The sequence below is a fragment of the Pipra filicauda genome, unplaced genomic scaffold (genome assembly GCF_003945595.2).
Source record: "Pipra filicauda isolate LSUMZ 115617 unplaced genomic scaffold, ASM394559v2 scaffold113_size4260070_pilon, whole genome shotgun sequence".
NCBI classification, from domain to species: domain Eukaryota; kingdom Metazoa; phylum Chordata; class Aves; order Passeriformes; family Pipridae; genus Pipra; species Pipra filicauda.
Window position 1 is genome coordinate 882980 of NW_024103585.1, and position 21378 is coordinate 904357.

At 35.4% G+C, this 21378-nt stretch overlaps 1 protein-coding gene across 4 annotated transcripts in view; it reads left to right on the forward strand.

The window, feature by feature from the left end:
- Window positions 1-21378, forward strand: part of GRM8 (glutamate metabotropic receptor 8) — a 329218-nt gene that overhangs the window by 239309 nt on the left and 68531 nt on the right. For all 4 annotated transcript variants that reach the window (XM_027742595.2, XM_027742591.2, XM_027742593.2 and 1 more), the window contains one exon: window positions 20457-20593. In XM_027742595.2, the coding sequence (XP_027598396.1) occupies window positions 20457-20593 (137 nt within the window). The remainder of the gene's footprint in view (window positions 1-20456; window positions 20594-21378) is intronic.

The window sequence follows — 21378 nt, forward strand, 5'->3', positions numbered from 1 at the left end:
TGCAAAACCAGGCATTTAGTTTATTTTAGTCATTTAGACACTTTCAACAGTTTATCAAAAGTTTAGGAAATTTCAAAGGGGTGATTCACCCACTTGTATTAAAACTAACTTTAGAATAACATGAATCACATTGGCTATCTCTTTCCTGGTTATATAATAATTAAAAATAGCTAAGTGAAGTGTGATAAATCCTACCCATACTGACTGTGTCCAAGCTCCTTTAACTAATTCATCACATGACATACAATTAAAAATGCCTCTTTTAGACCCCACCAGACACATATGTGAGGCAGGTTTCTTCAAACTGGGCTTTCCTTTGATATTTCTAACCTAGGTGGTGATGTATGTGACCTTTTTTAATTGATCATCATTGATCCTGTTCGCTTTTCCTGGACAGCTTTCAAATGAATCAGTAGATTGTCTTTTATGTTTCCTACTAGTTTAATATTATTTATACTTTATACTATCTGGTTAAAGAAAACGTGTTATTATATTGACACTTCCCTAATGCAAATAAAACATGTAAAGCAAAGTTAGTTTATATGTCACAGGAAAATGCAAAAACGAGGGCAAATCTAATCATGCTTGAGGGAATTTTTGGTTATGCTCTAATAGAATCAAAAGTATCTAAGCGGTCACTTTTGGCATTGTACAGGCATATTTGCTGCCTTTCAATTTTTGCTCATATTATGCACCAGTGGAATTATTACACTGTATGTTCGTGTGGATAATAATACCTTTCAAGAAAGCAAACTACTGATTTCATCAACATTTTTGCAATATGCTTCTTATACATCTTTTAATCTCACTTTACCAGGGTAAACTTTACAAGTTTACTTTACTAATCAATTAGTAAAGTTGCTTCACTGCTGACATTGCTTAGTGATTTATCAACTTTTGTAGGCTTAGGAAAAAATATGCAAAAAATAAGCAAATTTCCTCAGTTTAGTTGACGTTCTTGTCTGTTAATTTATATTCTGGATTTTTTTTTAATAAACAAAAAACCCTATACAATTAATGAACATTGAATTTTGTCCTAATGAGTAAGGAACCAGAAAATAATTTAGTGCTCAGGATAGATAATCATCTGAACCTCAGTTCATTGTGACAATTTTGGAAAGGAAACAAATGTGATTCTGAGTGTAAAAACAGCAGAATGAAAAATGTAATTAAAATTACTGTCTTTGGTATTTGTGGTATTATCACTGGAATTCATTATCCATTTCTAGGATTCACCATTTAAATGTGGTACTTGCATATTGCAGAGATTATAAAAGGTGTTACAAGATTTTAGCAAGCATTTTTTAATAATGAAAAACTTGAGAATCTTTATCTAATTAAAGAGGTCTTTTGTATTCTTTCTTGTCTCATGAAGAAATATACTCTGATAAAGAACCTAATTTTATTGTAATTTTGCAAGCATGGCATGGTTTGAAGCTAGACAAACTGAAATGAGAAATACTATTATATTTTTAGAGCTTATATGTCCCTAGTGGCAAGTAAAGAGTTAACCTGGGGAGCAATCATATAAAAGCTGAAAATGAGGTGTCCATAAGCCTCACTGGGTAACCTCTTGCAGTGTCTCAATGACTATCAAGGCTGAAAGAACAGAAGAACAAAAGGGAATGTCTCCACAGCTTTGAAAGTGTGGACGGCAGCTGATCTTGAGGAGATGTCAGCAGAGTTTGCCAGAAACTGGCAGATAAGACACATGGAGACAGGAGGGGTAGACTGCAAAGGACTTTGTTCAATGGAGAGAAGGTGCATCTTGCTCTGCTTGTTTGGACAAGGCTGGGAGAACAGGGGTATTTCCCCACCACTTAAATTCCATAGCAAAATCAGGCTTCTGCGGAAGGGAGGTGCTCCAATCCATAGTTACTGATTTGAGGCAGGAGTCACATGTTCAGGTACTCTGGTATTTGTCAGGCAGGATGTCAACCTTCTTTTGGTACTTGGTATTCTCAGGGTCAATGTCAGAATATCTGAGTTTAGTGCACTGTGTTGATATGCTGAATGGATGTTCCTAGCTCTTCCTGCATTCTGTGGTGTGCAATTCTTAAGAAATTTTTGTTATAGATGCTTACAGAATGTTCCCTGCTGTCATATACTTTCAGTGGAAAGTTTCTCTAGTGGGAGACAGTGACATTTTAAATTGTTAGGATTTTACTGCTTTTGTTTTTAGACACGTTTTCAGGACAATATCTTTAGCTAAAAGAGAAGAATGGAGTGAATCCTATGACAGTACATCTCAAGCTCAATAAATCATTTCAATAGCTGTATTCCTGCTAGGAAATAGGCTTCCATTGCTATAAGTTAAAAGTGAATTAACTCAACTAGATTAATTCAGTTATGAGCAGATTAAGAATGGCTTAGGCATCCATTTGTTCCTTTCCATTCATCAGCAGTTGACTTAAGTCCACAGGAAGTTTCCTGTGTATAGGATAAATTCATTACCATTTTACTCATTTGTTCTTCAATTTCTTTTTTTTTTTTTTTTTTTAAGACAAACAAAGACAAATCAAAGTTTAAGCTTGGAAGTTACTTCCATGTAGCAAAAATGTGAGCACAATGAACTGTCTTCCTGCATCTTGCCTTGAGATACCAGAGGGTAACTTTAGGTCTTTCCTTCTTTAAATAAGTTAGACAAACCAAATCCCTCCTTTCAGTGGGCTTATCTTTGTCACCTGAATATTCTCTGAAAATGGTATTTCAGACTCCAAAATATTCAACCTAAGCTGATAGGTGTAATCCCTTAATGTTACTTTTTCATGTCATACGTTCTGTACCTTGCGGAATGGCCAGAGAGATGACAGAAATGTGGGAAACTGTGATTAACTAACTTCCTTGAGTAGAAGTCTAGGGGTGTTAAAAACTTCGCAGTTTTCATGGTAAAATTAAAGGGCCACCTGTTTTAATATAAGACATAAAAGAAAGCAAACTACCCTAGCATGTTCAGCAAGAACAAAGGAAAGTATATGATAGTATCTCTCCTGCTACTTTCTCCTGCCTGATTTATAGGTACTTTCTAGGGCAAAATTTATTTTCGATAATATATTAAAGCACCACAGTTAACTGTCTTGTACTTCTGAAATTTGAATATTTACCATGTGAACAGAAAAGTAAGTAGGGGATAAGCATGAGTAAGAAAACCCCAAAATAATGGATATTTCTTTTGGGGTACTAACAGGAGGACAGCTTAAAATTAATTTATTAGCTAAGGTTTTGTATGTTAATGATTTGTCAGGTTAGTGTCTGACCTGTTCTTCGAATTATGTGAACAACAGTCTTGTACAGCAGATTACACTTTGTTCTAAATGTAAAATTTATTTATGGCCAGGATATTTGACTGTGTCTAAAACATAGTCATGATTAATAAAAAGAAAATTAGCTTGTGTTGACTTCAAGATTATTGAAAGCCCTTTATGTTACTAAAATGATTCATATGATGAATATGAATGGTGTATACAGGTGAGAAACTTGGGACTTAAAAAAATTCTTTAATTTAAAATGTCGAGTTTTAGGTTTTATAAATAAAATAAAATCAGGACACTTCTCATCCTAAGCTGCCTGATATTGAACAAGAGTCTTTCATGAACTTTCATGAACTGCATCTTCTATCTGTCCAATATGTAGGAGAATAACTTTGATATATTAGCTAAACTTTAAACAATTTTAGCTAATATTACGTACATGAGAGAATGGTTAAATAACTCCTCAATTTTCCATTTTAAATTTTAACTTAGTTCCTAAAAGTACTTGTTAAAAATTATAAATTCTGCATATTTTTATGTGGTAGCAAAACAGCAACTTTCCTATTCTGTAATGAAAGAAAAAAAATTGAAAAAAATTTCAGGACTTAACTACACTGAACTAAGAATTTTGATACTGTAGATGTGTAAACATCCAGATGCTAGGCTAAAATATAAGACGAAAAAGAAAATAAAATACTGAAAGTGTTTAAAAGACGCAGAGAATAAGCTTATTGGCAATATTCTTTACTGCAGCCTTCTTTCTTCCCTTCCATTCAAAGATGTTTGGCTTTAGTCTCATGATTTGTCATTTACAACATAAATTTTTGCACAGAAGGCATTAAGGGTGGAAAAAATGTTGTACAATTCTGTTCTTATTTCTACAACTTTCCATTTAAGAATGGAGACAATTTGTTTGTCTGAGACAAAAGTAAATGTGAATCCAAAATGACTACAAAAATTCAGACATACCCAGTACAAGTATTTGTCTTTAAGCATTTTTTCCAGCAGTTAATATTACCCTAAGTGTATTGTGAATTTTTCTACCCTTCTGCTTGTCCTTCCTTTTATAGCTACTTCAAACTTCACTGTAAAACAGGCAATGTTCCTTTACTTCTTTTTTGGTCTGTGGAAATATTTTTAATTTGCCTTCCCTTAAAAGCACAAAAAAATGCTCATCAAAAATCATGACTTTCATTTTTAAATAGCAGACATGACTGTTCCTAGAAAAGAAATGCTGTTAATAAAATGAAGAATCCTTTTATCTGCATAAATTTCTTCTTCTGATAAAAAATTTGATACAGAGAGCTAGATGCAAAAAAATAGCTGTATCTGACTTTTCTGTTTCAGTGAACTTGGCACTGTCCGCAGATTGGAGTTGACTACAACAATCAGGTTTTGCTATTGTACGATAGAGTCTACACTGCCAAGTGAGAAACAGCTCCTTATTAGAAACTGATTTATCCCAATTTCTGTATTCAGACAAACTTCTGATGGAAGATAATGGCTTTATCAGTTTCATTTATGCATTATAACAATTTTTGGGAAAATACAACTATTCCAAAATCTACTGCATACATTATATCATAGTAAATTTTTTTATAGTTTTTCTGGTCCTTGTGTTACTGTTTACAATGCATTTGGTTCAGCCGGCTATGGTCTAAAGACATCATCTGTCAAAATATGTACAGGTCAATGAACAGGGATGTTAGCCAGCATGGCATAGACTGCATATAAAAATGGGTCATTTCCACGTATATATCTACATGGGTTCACTTTCCTCTTCTCTGCATCGAACCTAATGTGCATTCTAGTCTCAGTATAAAGCTCTTTGTCTTTTAAAGCTCCAGGCAAGCATGTTTGTTCTTTTCCCTGCTATTGACATTACTAGAAAAAAAAATCATTAGCTTATTTAGCAAGCCCTGGAAAGCACAGTCTAAAGAGTGTCATTGTGTCCCTTATAATAATAAAGTACACAGCATGTCTTTGAAACTGTGCTCAATAACCAAGAGGATGTCTTTGTACTGCTATGCCAGCAGCATCCCTTTGTAAAGAGGAAATATGCAGTAAATTTTAACAAACTATCATTTTGAATTTTGAAGCCTATCTAACTAGGATTTACTTTATTGGCCTTTCTGTGAGTATTACACAGATTTTTATGTGCCTATTTCTGCAATTTAGTATTAAATATGTAACACTAAAAGATAATATCTGGGAAAGGGGCTTTTTTTATTTGTGCTTGAAAAATTATATTGAAAATTATAAAGGTTTTTTTATTTGCTTATTTTGATTATATATTTTCTGCATTTGATAATTCACTGCATATAAACCAAACACTAAAACACCATGAAGACCAGACCCTTGAATTTCTCAATTAAGAATAAAATTATGAATTTATCATAGAATCATAGAATGATCTGTGCTGGAAAGGACCTTAAAGATCAACTGGTTTCAACCCCCCTGCCATGGGTAGGGACATCTTCCACTACAACAGTTTGCTCAGAGCCCCATCCAAGCTGACCTTGGACACTTCCAGGGATGGGGCAACCACAGCTTCTCTGGACAAGCTGTTTCAGTGCCTCACCAGCATCACAGGGAAGAGTTTCCTCCTGATGTCTAAACCTATCTGCTTTCAGTTTAAAGCCATTCCCCCTTTTTCTGTCACTACACACCCTCATAAAAAGGCTCTTTTCCAGCTCTCTTGAAGGCTCCTTTAGGTACTTGAAGGCTCCAACTAGGCCTTCCTGGAGCCTTCTCTTCTCCAGGCTGAACAACTGCCTCAGATTGTCTTCATAGGAGAGGTGCTCCATCCCTCTGATCATCCCCATTGCGCTCCTCTAGACTCACTCCAACAGGTCCATGTCCTTTTTATATTGTATTAAGGTGAAAAAGGATTTGTTTGAGTCACTTCTGTTATACTGCACAACACGAGGAGAGTTAAAATTCCTTCATTTCTTTTTACTTCTTGCAGAGATATGATACATGTGACATACTTAATATGAAGTGGGTTAATGTAATAGGTTATAACAAACAGCTTTCACAGTTCAATTATACATTCCTTGGGTGCAATTAGGAGGCCAGATAAATGGAGTTTCATGCCTCTGAAGACCAATGTGCACTAATTTCTGATAAAATTTTACACAAATTGCCTAATTTGCAAAAATTAGTAAAAATTCGTACCAAAAAGTGTTAAAATTGGTAATAAGTAAATTGCTGAAGGTTTAGATGATGTACGTAGTTCAAAAAAGCTTACAAAGTTTATTCTGCTTACTCCAACGTTAGCTCAACCTTTTGCACAGTGCCAGAAATCTCAAGCATGTAAGGACATGGTTTGTTTGCTTTTTTTCTGAGGTTTTTAACAATTCTACTCTATTGAGAACAAAACCTTACAATGAAGTATCTTACTGTTGTAGAATGGAACAGTTAGCACTCTTTGTGTTTTTTTTTGTTTGGTTGGGTGTTTTCCTTTTGTTTTGTTTTTGGTTTTGTGTTTGTTTTTTTTTTAATGCAGTACATCCAGTTTTAACTCAATTTCTTTTTCTTTAAATATACACAGTTTTATATTAATTGAAGTTATCTTAATAAAACACTTTTTTGTTTTTAATTCAAAAGCTTCTTAGAATTTTACTGAAAAAAAAATTGAAAATTTTCAGTGAAAAGCCACACTTCATTGAAAAAGATTTTTCGTTGATGGTTATTTAAATAAAAATAAATCTATGTTTAAATCTATTTCTAAATTCTGATATGAAGAGTCATTTGATAGATGTTTCTTTATCTTTAAAAATATTTACTACAGGATTTTTTTTAAAGAAATACAAGAAATATTAGAAAATATGAATTTAGTAATAACATGTCCTAAGTTCAAATTTGGTTACATTATTTCTATTGTGCTATTAGACTCAAAGAGCTTTAAAGTTAAAATACATTGCTAAAGATTATTTTCTTACCATGATATAAAGCAATTCTAAAAAAGATCATTTAATTTTGTACCTTAACATGTACATTACATGACAATTTACAGACAAAGAGTGAAATTTGTTCAGCAGAAGCAAATTGCAAAAATGCCTTACTTATGTTTTTGACCCAGAAGAAATACTCTATATGAGCACTGGGGGAATATTTAAATAAGCAGAATGTGATTAATTCTATAGGACTTGGGAGTCTAATACCTGCAGCATATCACAGGTGAGATGAGTTGCTGCAGATGTTAAACACTGTGTTTTCATATATTACCATGCATCACTGACTAGATTTAGGTCTCTGTATTAGGAAATGATCATTATAGACCTAGACGGATACTGTGATGCTCTCTTTGTGGTGTTTTGAATCATTGCCCCGCTCTTCTAAATGTTCTTCATTACTTCACATTCTCAGTCCTAGAGCAGATGGTGTACAGGTGGATTTTAGCTTCCATGAATAGCTTGACTGAAGCAAAATAGGCTCTTCTTTTATAGAGCTTATTGAAGCTGTAGGGAGCCTGTATAAAAGGTCTGAAGCCTTTTTAATATGTTGGATTATATCTGCAAAGAAAATCTCAATGACTAGGCATTTGTGAGTTACTTTTTGCAAAATAGGAGAGGTGTTTGGTTTTTGGTTTATTTGTTTGTTTGTTTTTTTGGTTGGTAGGTTGGTTTGGGTTATTTATTTTTAACTTTGCTTTAGTATTTTAACATCTGGACGCAGGTTATAAATATGATACTGTGAATCAACTGCTTTCTGGACAGATTTTTGGGTCATGAATGATCTATCACAAATTATTATCTTTGCTTTGCTCAGTGAAACACCATTTTTTTCATTTAAATGAATCCATCGGACTGTCAGCTGGTGGAAATCAGTTTAGATGGATGGATTTCTGGGGAATGTTTCTCAAGAAAGCAACTCATGATTTTGGTGATTACCTGTATTTATTCAAGAACCCTTTATGAAGCTGAACTCTCCTCCATTACTTGATTTTGTTCTGATAGAGAGCCATCCTAAAGAAAAAAGTGACAAGAAATTAAAGCAGAGCAAGAAAGGAATGCAATGATCAGAACAGGATTTTATATTCAAACAAAAATGCCACAGTGAGAAAGAGAGTGGAAAAGAACAATAGAAGGCAAAATGTGAAACGTTGTCTGACAGGTATGAGAGACAATCTTGCATAATCATCAGGTGAGACCACTCTGAACCTTGGTGCATGAATGCATATATTCTGACTGCAAGAGAGGTGAAAATTCTCAGTTTGGCACCTGGACACCTGGAGAATTGACATTGATTGCAAAAAAACCTCTGAACCCTGCAGAACTGCGTATGATGCTTTCAGATGTCAGAATGCAGATGAGAATACAGTGCTGGGACATGGGGCTGGCTGAACCTGACCCAACATGGTACTAACGAAGCTGTGCTGGTTGTGGACATTGTGCTGCTAAGGTACAATGCGCTATAATATGTAGGTGTTTTGGCTCCTCTGAAGAAGCTCAGGGATACCTTCCTGCAGTCTTTCCTGCCTAGATGTGTTGGAACAATCAGCTACAAATATGACCTAAGACTTCTTGGACTGTAGAAACAGCAAAAAGACCTGATGACTTTCTAGAAAAAAGGATTTTATGTGTATTACTTTTTTTATTTAACTTACTAAGATTGCAACTACATACTTCATATGTCAACTTGTCCTTAAAAGAAAGGACTTCAGATAACTGTAGAGATAGAATAGTTTAAAAATCTGAAAAAGCTTTGTAATATTTGCATGAATAAAAAAATCGTGGTTTGGTTTTTCTTATTTTATTGGAATTTTGATGGGTGATAAAGCCATTGTTCCAAGGGTCTGTGATATGGGCATGGAAAGCAGCAATATTTCCGTGGACTGAATTGATGGAGTTTTTACTGCAAGAGAAAGCAGCTGAAATCTGACAGGCTGTGGTAATAACACAGTATTGTTTCTCTGGGATAGAATCCTTCCTTGAAGCAGTTTTTGTAACTCTTTGGCAGTTTCTGTAAGATCAGCATCCAGAGTCTTGTCTTTGTAAGGATTTGGGAGGGAACTAGTCAGTAAATCATCTTTTTATGAAATCATTCAATGGGATTAAAAATTTCAAATACTGGTCATGTATAGTGTTAGCTGCAGTTCACACAATGAGATCATCAAATCCTAAATCTTTATCACTTTGGACTTAACATTACCTATAGATACATAGATGTAACTGTGACTAAAGCTTGTGCAAGTTGTAATAATTAGCACAGGCTGTGTCCCATTGTGCTTGCTCAGGTCATAGTAAGAAGAAATGCCCATTATCATCCTTTGCTTTTATTATCTTTTAAATAACACTAAAATTTGGACCAAAAAAAAATTACTTTTTTTTTTTTTTTTTTAAGTGATTTGTTCTGCTCTAAAGGTTGCAGGGGCATATATTGATTTTTACTCTTACAGGGTACAGAAATCCAACTTTCTTACAGGGACGTTGCTAAAGGAAATGAGAATCTATACAAGACCTTTTCCATTTTATGTCTGCCAGGTATCTCGCACATACCTACTGCAATAACAAATGAGAACATTTCCTCCAACCACCTGCAAGAATGATTAATTTATTTTAAGCACGTAGAGCTAAAATTGGGAAATTAGGGGCTTTATGTGGTTTTTGAAATACTTAATAGTAGTAGTTAAATCTTCATATTGCATCATAGTTATCAGTGAAAACACTAGATTTACTGACATTTAAAAAATTGAACTTGTGCATGATGATAAGGAAGCACACAATGCTGTTTTCTGTGGCTATTATTAGAGACTTCACAAGGCTTCAGACAGCTGGGAAGACTCTGCTTACATTAAATACCTGAGGTAAACTATGGCTATATGAGTTCCAATAACTGCACTGAATCTAGGTACTAAACTTTAAAGTATGAATTATTTTTAAATGCTATGATCTTAGATTATGGACACCTGGGCATAACCAGATGAATTTGGCAACCCAAATAACATTTTCTTCAAGTCAGTCCTAAAAGCTTATTTTTGGATATTCTGAATAGTAGCACCAGGAGCAAGATGCTCTTGTTTGTTTGTTTGTTTGTGTGTGTGTTTGTTTGTTTTCTTTTTTTTCCTTCTGTTGCTGTGTGAGTCTCTTTTTCAACCTAGTATGCTGGGTTCAACCCTCTTGTCAGGTACACCTTTTGCCAGCTCAAAGTATGTGACTTCATCTCTTGACAATTCAACAGGTCCCTGCACTCCATGAGCTTTTGATAGGACTATTGACATTTAAATCAGATAAAACAACCCATTTGTGGCAAGCAGGACAGTATCATTACTATTAATACTGTTGAGTACAATTTGAGAGAAGAACGGTGTCTATTTTGTTTTCAAATAATATCTCTTTTAGGACATTAAACCAAACCAGCATATTAAATCTTAAAAGCCTTGATAACTGTGGCAAGAGAAAGAAAAGGTGAATGTATGTTTTTATGTGGCTCTCACTGTACAGTGATAAACTAGAAAGATTTATTTTAGAAATTTTGAGCCAAACACATCTATAAAATATCTCTCTTGCATTTTTGATTTTTTTAGAACTTGTGTGTTTTTTCCACAATGCAAATTAGCTGCAAACCCAATTTAAGTAACTAGGATATGCCTTTCAATCATTATATACTTTAGTTATATAGGGAAGATAATGCCAAGATTTGAGGGATGTCTATTGTTATAATTTTTCATTATATCACTTACTATAACTAAGTGTTCCAATACCATGAGTTCAGATGTCTTGAATAAGGCCCCCAAAGAAGCCTTAAAATTCTAAGATTAAATATATTCTTGGAGCATTTCTTTTGCACCATCTGCTTTTTTGACTAGAAGTTTGACTGCATATGAAAGCTTTTCTCCATGGCCCTGAGAATTCAGAACTTTTTAAAGGAAGCTAAAGAGATTCTTTCACGTTACATGAACCTAGTATCTGGGCTCCAAAATGAAGTTTTTTGAGATTAGCCTTAAAATTTCAGTAATACTAAAAATGTTAGTGGTTAGTATTTCTACTTTTTGGAATGTGAATTTCTCATAGCAGTAGACAAGATTTAAACATACAACCTGACTCTTTACTGCATTAACAATATGGTCTGTGTTCACTAACATTAATACAGAACTGTACCTGTAAAAATGTGTTAATGAGATGCACTCATCACCAGTCTCCTTGGATGGAGAGATTAGCTGTTCAGAAAATATGTTGTTCTTCTCATAAAGATTTGTTTTTCTTCGATAAAAGTAAATTACTGCTCCAGTAATTACTGACAGCTTCTAACATGATCCATGTAAACAGGTGAATAAACTTGTATCCTAGGCTAGAGTCAGGGAAAAAAATTCAGTTATACTCCTTCACAACAACCATAAAGATATAAAACTAGTATAAACATTGGCATATAAGTTTCTGAAAAGTTTATACTGAAAGATTCCATGGACTGACCTCCTGAAAGTATGATCTCTAAAGTAGGGTCTTTAAAAGTGGGAAGAATGGGAGTATATAGGCTACAGATGTCTTAAATTACTTCCAAATTTAAGTAAGTTACTCAGTAAGACTGTGACCTGTAAACTGCTTGTAAAACACTGTAGACTAAAATTACTTCTTAAATGTTTTATAGTATTAATATAGTTTTATGTGTTTGGAGACTAATAGCTCTACAATTATCTTAAAATAACCATAGCCACAGAGTAAATTTTCACTGGACACCAGTTGCTTGCTAATGGTTGTCGTAATTACAAATAAACAAGCTAGTAAAAACCTATAAATTACTTATCCTTTGACTCCAATATATTAATTATTGCTATGCAGGACTGAAGGACTCAGGAATTTCAAATATTTTTTTCCTTGCTTTAGCACATCAGACTTCTTGGTAACCACTTTGTAGTCTTGCCCCTCTTTCTGGCCCAAGGTAGTACTCTAATGAATAACGTAGTATTTATTGTGAATTCAATTAGACGGTTTTGCATTCTAGAAACATTAGAGAATAAAGCATGACAAGGTCATGACCTGAAATAACCTTACCTTGGCTACTTTGGAAAAGCTGAGATTCAGACAGTGATGTTTCTGCTCGATGCCTCTCTCCAAATTTTTTGTGGTAATTGAAGCATGACCTGAAACTCTGTATGTATGTGTGCATGGCTGTGTGAGTTAGTTCATTTTCAACGTAGACTGTACAAAAGAAATCTAGCTACAAAATGTGTTATGGATATTTAACAGTTCCACTTTGGAGCTTAGTCCTCTCTAAATATCAGAGTGTAAGCCTCAGCTGAAGTACTGGAAGGAAGGTTGGTTTTGATCCCTTCCAACTGATAGAAATAAATATTAGGAAATGCCCTGATATACTTTTAATCTGCTTAATTCTTTTAACTATCAAACAGCTTATTGCACTCAGGGAAAAACAACAAATAGCTTAATGTCAAATAGGACCTTGTTCAGTAAGATGAACATGGGTAACTGAGAATACATCGGTCGTAATAAACTGCATATGAAGGAAAATACTATATGGAGCTTAGTATCTTCTTACAGAGAAAAAAATGGCATTTATGTTTCAGGTGTCTGTTAACTAAATGTTAATGGACTAATGTCTGTTACATAATGACAATCCCAATGAGACAGCGTTAAGGACGCAGATGTGTCTTGTTTGAGAAATCTTAAATTATGTATGTGCTTTCAGAACACTCTCATAGCTAATTGCTTTTGGCTGTGGGTTTGTACATTGAGTGTTGGGGTTTTGGTGGGTTTTTTTTTGTAAACTAACTACACTTTGTATAAGCCTTAGATAGGATATTGTTTAATTCCTTCATTCTCTCTGCAATCCATTATTTCAACTATGATTATGGAACAATGGTTTTGTTTGTTTGTTTTCTGTTCATTTTTATTCTAGCAATATATCATTTCTGGAAAAATAGTGAAAACTCAGACAAGAAATACCACAGTCATTACATATCAGTATTAGCATGATGGATCACGTTTTGCTATCTGAGAACTGTGACCATGGTCTAGGATTTCCAAGAGAAGAGCCTGGAGACAGAGGAGTAGAATCACAAATAAAAGCTCCGCTGGAGTTGGGACAGCACTCCTCATACTGGGGATGACACCTATTAGCAGGACCATTTACCCCCTTTCCCATTTTGATTCCATTTTAACAATTACTCTGAAGATGGTTTGTTACCTTACTGTCTAGGATGCTGCCTTGCTCCCCAGGCCGTTATCATCTGAGCCAAAGCACTTTTAATGGCCTTCCATTGGCCTCAGAAATCTATTAGTACAGAAGAGTTGCTTGAGAAGCTGAACAAACTCTCAAACACTTCTGTCCAACAGCACCTGGAAATATAGATGGCTCTTCAGATACACCCTTTTTCTGCAGACATCCCTTGCAATTTAACTAGTTCCTGCACATCAGAGTCTGTATTGATTCCTGTAGTACTGTGTGGATATCTGATTGTCTTCCTTGTATGAGCCCGACCACCTCTTGGGCAAGGCTTTAACTGAGTTTCACATTTTTCTCTCACATGGTTCAGTACCAGTATTGTTCTGCAGTAGAAAGGAAAGAAATCTTTCATTCTGAGACTGTACAGACACTTGTGAGTTACTAATGTTTACTAAAGTTGTTTCTTTATCTGAAGCACTTTTGACTTCTGAAGTTCACAGAGGTGTGTGTTTGCTTGGCATGTTTTCATCCTGGATTGAAGTAAATGCTCAGACTGGGGTCCGAAGCGGAACAGCTGTAACCCATCTCTACCTTGAAATTAGAAAAAGCTGATGAGAAAAGTCTGGTATCATCTGCTAGCATCTGAAAGACACTCTACGAATTGTCACCTTTATAGGCTCTTACCTGAAATGTGACAACAAAATGTTACAGAAGTCAGCTGTGCTGAAATAAGCACATCTTTCTGGGACTAACAAAATGAAATTCCCACCCACCCCCCCCCAAAAAAAAAAAAAGAGGATGGGGGAAGCACCACAACACCCTTCCCACCTTCCCAAATTGTGCCCTGAAGCAGGAAAAATAGAAAAAATAGAATAACTATGGTCCTCAGTATCTCATGAGGCATTGGAGACTGGCTACTGCTGATGACAGATGCAGGCAGGGTTCACCCAACCTCTTCACGCCATATAGTTCTCAAATATGTCTTGATGTGTCCATATATACCCTCAGATAAACTGATGGCCATATTTATGGTCAGAATGGAATTGTTCTCTGCTTCTTAAACATATTAATTATAGTTTTAGATAACTAAAATCTGCAGAAGATCTTGGATGCCCCCAATCTCTTCTGATCTCTTCGAATGGCACTATATAGCTACAGCTTCTTGGAAGAGGTTTTTTGCCTGAAGAATCATGAGAATAGGAATAAATGATATGAAGACTCTTTTAATCTATGCGTGTATTGTGTGATTGTGTTTCTGGGGTCTTCAGGTGACCATGATTCAATAGAGAAATCTGTGTCTACTTAAAGTGTATTCAATTTGGCAATACTAAAACAAATTACTTACAGTTATTTTCATGGAAAAGAAAAGATTCTTTGCACTTTCACTCCCACTTACTTCCCAGCATATGTGTAAGCTTTTTTTTTTAATCATAGAAATCATAACCAAGAACATTTGATACTATCCAGTCTATAATACCATGCAAACAAAATGTTATGCATCTATTCACACACTTTTATAGTTGTTACCCCCAAAACATAACTACCTTCTTATAGTCTTATACTCTTATACAGCTTGTACTTCCAGTATAAGCTGTTAGATGGTACTAGATAATGTCATATCACCTTGCTACTATTTTAGGATGTTTCTAGAGTAGTATTTATCTTTCGGTTAAATTTTATACCATGTGTTGATTTTTAGGGCATTGAGTTATCTGTTCCCATTGTATACAATGTCCATTCCCTGAGCCTGTTAGCTTTTTTTGACTTGCTGTGTTCTTCAGCTGCAGAACTGGATCAGTCTTCTCTGGAATGCAATGTATGCCAGAGATTTTAGGATGAAACCTGTCTCTACAGATTTTCTGAGTACAGAATAAAAAGAGTCTGGATTCTTTCCAATATGATAGTGGCATTGAGCTTTTATGGGAACAGCAAAGTTTTTTCGCACTCTCTGTCTCCTCTCTACTCCTCAAAACCCTCTCCCTACTACTATGTCACACGTGGACAGAACTGTCCATTTTCCAGAGGTGAAAGAAACAAAGATAAGATGGCAAGGGAGGGGCAAAGGGGCTCATTTTCTGTCCCTTAAGACTTTCTTCCCCATCAGAACCTCCTTTGTCACATTCTTTTCCTGGGACTGATGGAGGTTTCTGACAAGGCTTTGGTTCTAATGTGGCTGTGGCGCCTATGTGTGAAATAGCTCATCTACATCTCCCACCCTTCCTGTTTTTAGCAGTGGAGTAGGGCAAGTCATTCACAATGCCCCACCTCTAGGAGGAGAGGTGAAGGTAGAAGCATAGCCCTGCTGAGCAGAGAAGAATGTGGATGAGCCCACACTGAGAAATATAAAACTATGTTCCCAATACTAAGTCATCATAGCAGGACTGGTGCCTACCAATTTTAAAGGAGTTGTACTGCAGGTATACGTATTGTCTGATAGTAGACTCAAGGTGCTGTAGGGAGAGGAGCTAGAGTTCTGTTCTTTTATATTCTGGGGCAAGTATTATTTGCTAGAGGATAAGAAGAAAAAGAATCACCACTGTAGTACATTTACTGAGAAGGACCAATAGAAGATGCTGGGAGAGAGAATGTACGGAATGAGGAAAATGTAAATGAATTTTTCTCCTATATATTCTTGCTGAAGGACTGTATGAATCAGAGTTTGCATCTAGATCACTGCTTTTAATATCCAGTGAGTCTCATATCTGAATTTTATTCATTTTATGGTAAGTTTTATGAGACATTGTGTCTCTGTGCTTGCTGTGGCAAGAAGTTCTAATACATTCTGTAAGGAAAAAAGCACTACTTGTTATTTATTATTTTAAATACCACGTGCTCATGGTACCTGCCCTAACTGATGTTCCCATACAAAGGTGGAACAAACTGTTCCTTTCACAGAAATACACAATTTTAATTATTCACTGTGCTGAAGATCAAGACATCAAATAAATTATACCCTTCTCCACAGAATCACAGCTAAAGTTCTTGTCCAGCACCTTCAATAATATAAAGTTGTACTGCCTGACCTGGAATCGATTTATATCAGGTTTCTTTAATACCAAATTTTTTACTTTCTTTATAAGCCTTGTAGGGAGTACCACCATAATTTACATTACATATGCCCCAAATCTGTATATAATTCATTTCTTGTAGCACTTAGTTTCTCTTTCATTCTGTTTCATTCGTACATGAACAGCTAGAATCTGCCCTGCGGTAAGATAAATTGCCTAAATGTGGGCATGGAATGCCATTTAAGATACTCCAGGGCATCCATCTGGCCTCCAGCTGCTGCCTTCAAAAGGCACAGATTCTCTGTCATATGCATATTCTGCATATCTGCGTGGATGTCTCCAGTATCTAATGATATTTAAAATGTCAGTAAGGGCCTGGGTTTACAGCAACTGGATGAAATCCTGTTTTATGGTCCTAATTTTGAACTGAGACATGTAGGGTAAGCATGAAGAACAGTCTTTTCAGAGTTTGAATAGGTGTAAGACAATCATTGTTTATTATTTTGCTAACCACGTTGCTCATTGTTTGAAAATGTGTGCTGTGTGGAGATTGAGAAGATAACAGCTTCATTTATCACAAACCTTACATAGCATGATACAGTGTGTATTCTTCTTCTGTCTGACAGCCTGACAATGACAAATTAACTTTTCTTAGTTTTGATTAGTTGTTTATAGTTTTCTGTGGGTTTTTTTTTCAAGCACTAAATGTTATAACAGCTTGTATTTACTCTTCCCATTTATTCCATTTCAACCTTCTACTTAATTTGTCTCATTGAAATATTTATCAGTGATAAATTTCTTGTTTAATTTTACAAATATATTCTTCTTCTCTGGGAACTCTTTCTACTTCCTGAGAACAATTATTTCATGTACAGCTCCATAGTACTTTTTCCTTTTAACAACTAATTAAAATGAAATTATCATTAAAAAAAAAAATCTGAACCCCTAATTCTAGTATTTGAAAATAATTGTATGAAATAATGAAATAATATAAATCTGAGGAGTCTTTTAGTAAAGCCAAATTCTAGCAGATGGTGTGTTCTGAAGTTTTTGATACACAGTATTAACTGTATTATAGTGTACAATAAACTACTTGACTTCCATTCACCTAAACATACCCTTGAATCCATGCTTATTTCATTAGATTTGTAACAGATAAAGTAGCCTATGTGGTGCAGCTCAAAGGATGAAGAATCAGCTAAAGTAATTTTAATTTCAGTTATAAAAAAAGAAATTAATATCCATTCAAATCTGATGAAATAAAAGATTTTTATCAAACTTCATACTTAAATCGACTCCACTAGAGTTGGAATATTCTGTAAATGGCAGTTGTGAGACATCAGCAGAAGCACTTTTCTGCACTTTTCTACGCTTTTTTGTCAAAGCACTGAAGTAGCAGTTCTCCACAGTAAATAAATTTTTTAGAGATTTTCATAGAAGAAAAATCCCAGGGTGTTTATTTAATTTAATAGAATATTTTTTTTAAATAAGGCTCACCACTCTTCTTAATTTAAGAACCTTTATAGATTAATCACTTTTATATGCAGTTGGCCACTACTGCACATGAACTTGTGATTTTCAAGGCAATCCACTTCTTTTCCACTTCCTGAAATGTAAAGAGAACAACTTCACCTGAAGGCATCTGGGCAAGTGCATGCTGTAACCTCACTGGGAACTAATATTGCAGTTTGTGGTAGGAGCAAAGATGTTTTAGAATCATGTGAGATATATCTGGACAAAGTAGGCACGTGCAGGATAAGGTAGCTGCTGAGCAGCATCTTAAGAATGAACATCAAGGTACATGTTCAGAGATTTCTTCAGAAGAATGTGAATTTTCAAGTCCAATGCACAAAGGACCTGTCATAAAACAGTTCATCGGAAAGGGTACCCCTTGATATCTGTGTAAGGCATTGAAAATTCAAAAGGGTCCATTACATCCTTGATTCTGAATAAAAAACCTCATGCATTTTACATTTTTTTTCTTTGCTAAATAACATTTCTCGTTAGTTTAACCTGCATTTTGAAAGGCCCATAAACAGCTGAGGTCACAGATATATCGCTTCAGAAATGTTTTGCTAATTTAACAGCCAGAGATGCAGAGCTGTTTAATGCTGCTGGCTGTAAACTGGGAAAGAGGAGGGTGAATTTGTTTCAGTATCAGGTTATATCTACAGTAAGTAAATATGTCCTTTACTTAGCAAAGAGAGACTTCAGAAACAGATATCAAAATAAGTTATTAACTACATTTTTGTATTAAAAAACCACAACCCAACCCAAACTAAACCCCCAAAAAGATGATGTTTCTGAAAACAGATTACACTGTTATTGCTGAGCATAATAATGTTTTAAGTTCCCATTGGTCTTAACTGATACAAAGGACATTTCCTATCCATTTGTAAAATTAACGGTTCTTTCCGTGAGCTCTTTAAAGGCTGCTGAGTGGAAAAATTAATTCTATCATTACTCAAGAGTAATATTTTGAAGGTTACCTCCATAACTGCCATAATTTCATTGCTTGGAATGTAGACCGGCATTTTTCTTGCCCTTCATTCTGTCAAAAGAATTGGGAGCAAAGCATGAAGAACTTTCCAAAATCTTCTGTTGAGTCTCTTCTCTCTTCATAGGGTCTTAAGTCTTTATCACACATAATTTTTTGATACTCTTCTTCCATGAGTACTCACGTCGAATTTTTGCAGCCAGACTTTTGCTGGCAGAACTGTGAAATTGGCACCACATTTAATGCACCACTTGTCACTCTCAAAACACTGTTTATTTCACTGGATATCGGTTTTATATGAAAGCTGCTATACAAAACAAGAGAACAGAGAGAGACAGACAGACAGACATACAAGAAGTACTTATGCTGAAATTCTGGTGTGTGTAGAATGCTGTTTCCACTTCTACTAGCTAACTTCTACTTGATATATACCTAGAATTCTGAGCTTTTCCTTTTTTGCATTCTCTGGAAATCACTCACAGTAGACTCAGTACCTCTAGATGCTACATTAGCATGTGTTATACTGTAGCAATTTACTATTAACTGGATAATCCTTTCATGGTTGTTTCCATGGGGAAATATGAAAACATTGTGGAGTGCATTTTTTGGTGGTTTGGGTTTTTCCCTCGGTAAAGATTTAATCTCCAGTCACTGAAATAGAACTTTAACATACTTGAGTTTTTCTTTATTGGACCTAAACTATAAATATGATTCACCTATATTTGTGAATTTGAGGAATGGGTGAAAATGACATTGTGTAGTTTTTGAAAATCTCTATAGGAGTGCAGATCCTTGATGTCACCTTGAGGGAATTCATCAAAAAATGTTCTAATTTAGCTGGCCTGGTTGCCAAGGTAGATATGTTGTTTTCAGTCTTTGAATGTTTCATTGATTGAACTAAGAACAGAGTGCTTTTTTATAACTTTTGACAGCTCCAGTAATGTCCCTTTCTGTCAGGCAGTGTCATGTATAGAGGAGAGAGAAACAAACATAGTTGCTGTCCTTAATTCATTTTGATAAAACACTTTTGCACAGGTGGTCAGTGCTAGAAACTTACCATATTACTGTGACCCAGTTTAAACACTCGCATCTCAAGGTCTTTTATGAGTGTTGGTTCCTAAACTGATGATATTAATTTTATTTTCATACTTAACAGGGAAATTTTTAGTGTAGTTTGTTACAAGATTGCTATTTTGTGCCTACTACATGTATACACATCCTAAAGTGCAAATATGCCTTTCTGCATGTCAAAAGGAATTTCTGCACTTCTGTTTTATCTCAGAATTTCCTAATGTTCTGTAATACACACACACAAAAAAATCCAATCTTTCAACCAGAAAAAAATATTGCAAAAGATCATATTTTAAAATTATTTTCATGGAATCATAGATAGGGTAGATTTTTGATGATGATAATAATAAACATTTCCTCTTTGTGATTTTTTTTAATTTGTTATCATACTAGATTTGCACTATGAAGCACCTGGTCAATCTCTAATTATTATTTTTCCTGTAACACATTTTTTTTTAATTGCTCTAAAGGTATTTGTCCTAATTGCTTTTTAATTTTTTTCAGGGAGTGCTGGAACACCTGTTGTCTTCAATGAAAATGGAGATGCTCCTGGGCGCTATGATATTTTTCAGTATCAAATCACCAACAAGAGTACAGAATACAAAGTAATTGGTCAGTGGAGTAACCAACTTCATCTAAATGTAAGTACATCATTTCCCACAGTATTCTTCTGGAGAAACTGGCTGCTCAAGGCTTGGATGGGTGCACTGTTCACTGGGTAAAAAACTGGCTGGATGGCCAGGCCCAGGGAGTGCTGGTGAATGGAGTTACATCCTGGGGCTGGTCACCCCAGTACTCAGTACTGCGGCCAATTCTGTTTAATGTCTTTACCAATGAGCTGGATGAGGGGCTTGAGGGCACCCTCAGTCAGTTTGCAGATGAGGCCCAAGTTGAGCAGGAGTGTTGATCTGCTGGACGGTAGGAAGGCTCTGCAGAGGGTTCTGGAAAGGCTGGATCGATGGGCCAAGGCCTGTTGTGATTGATAAACAAGGTGAAGTGCTGATTCTGCTCTTAGGTCTCAACAACCTACAGAGCTACAGGTTTGGGGCAGAGTGGTTGGAAAGTGGCCCAGAGGAAAAGGATTTGGCTGTGCTGGTCAACACCCAGCTGAACATGAGCCAGCAGTGTGCCCAGGTGGCTAAGAAGGCCGATGGCATCCTGGTTGTATCAGAAATAGTGTGGCCAACAGGACCAAGGCAGTGATTGTCCTCCAGTACATGGCACTGGTAAGGCTGCTGATCATAGAATCATAGAATCACTAAAGTTGGAATAAACCTCTCAGATCATTGAGTGTCACCATTAATCTAACACTGCCAGGTCTACTACTAAACCATGTCTGCATGTGCCATGTCATTTCCTCTTGTCCTGTCACTTCTTACCAGTGAGAAAAGACTGACCCCAACCTATCTACAACTGCTTTTCAGGT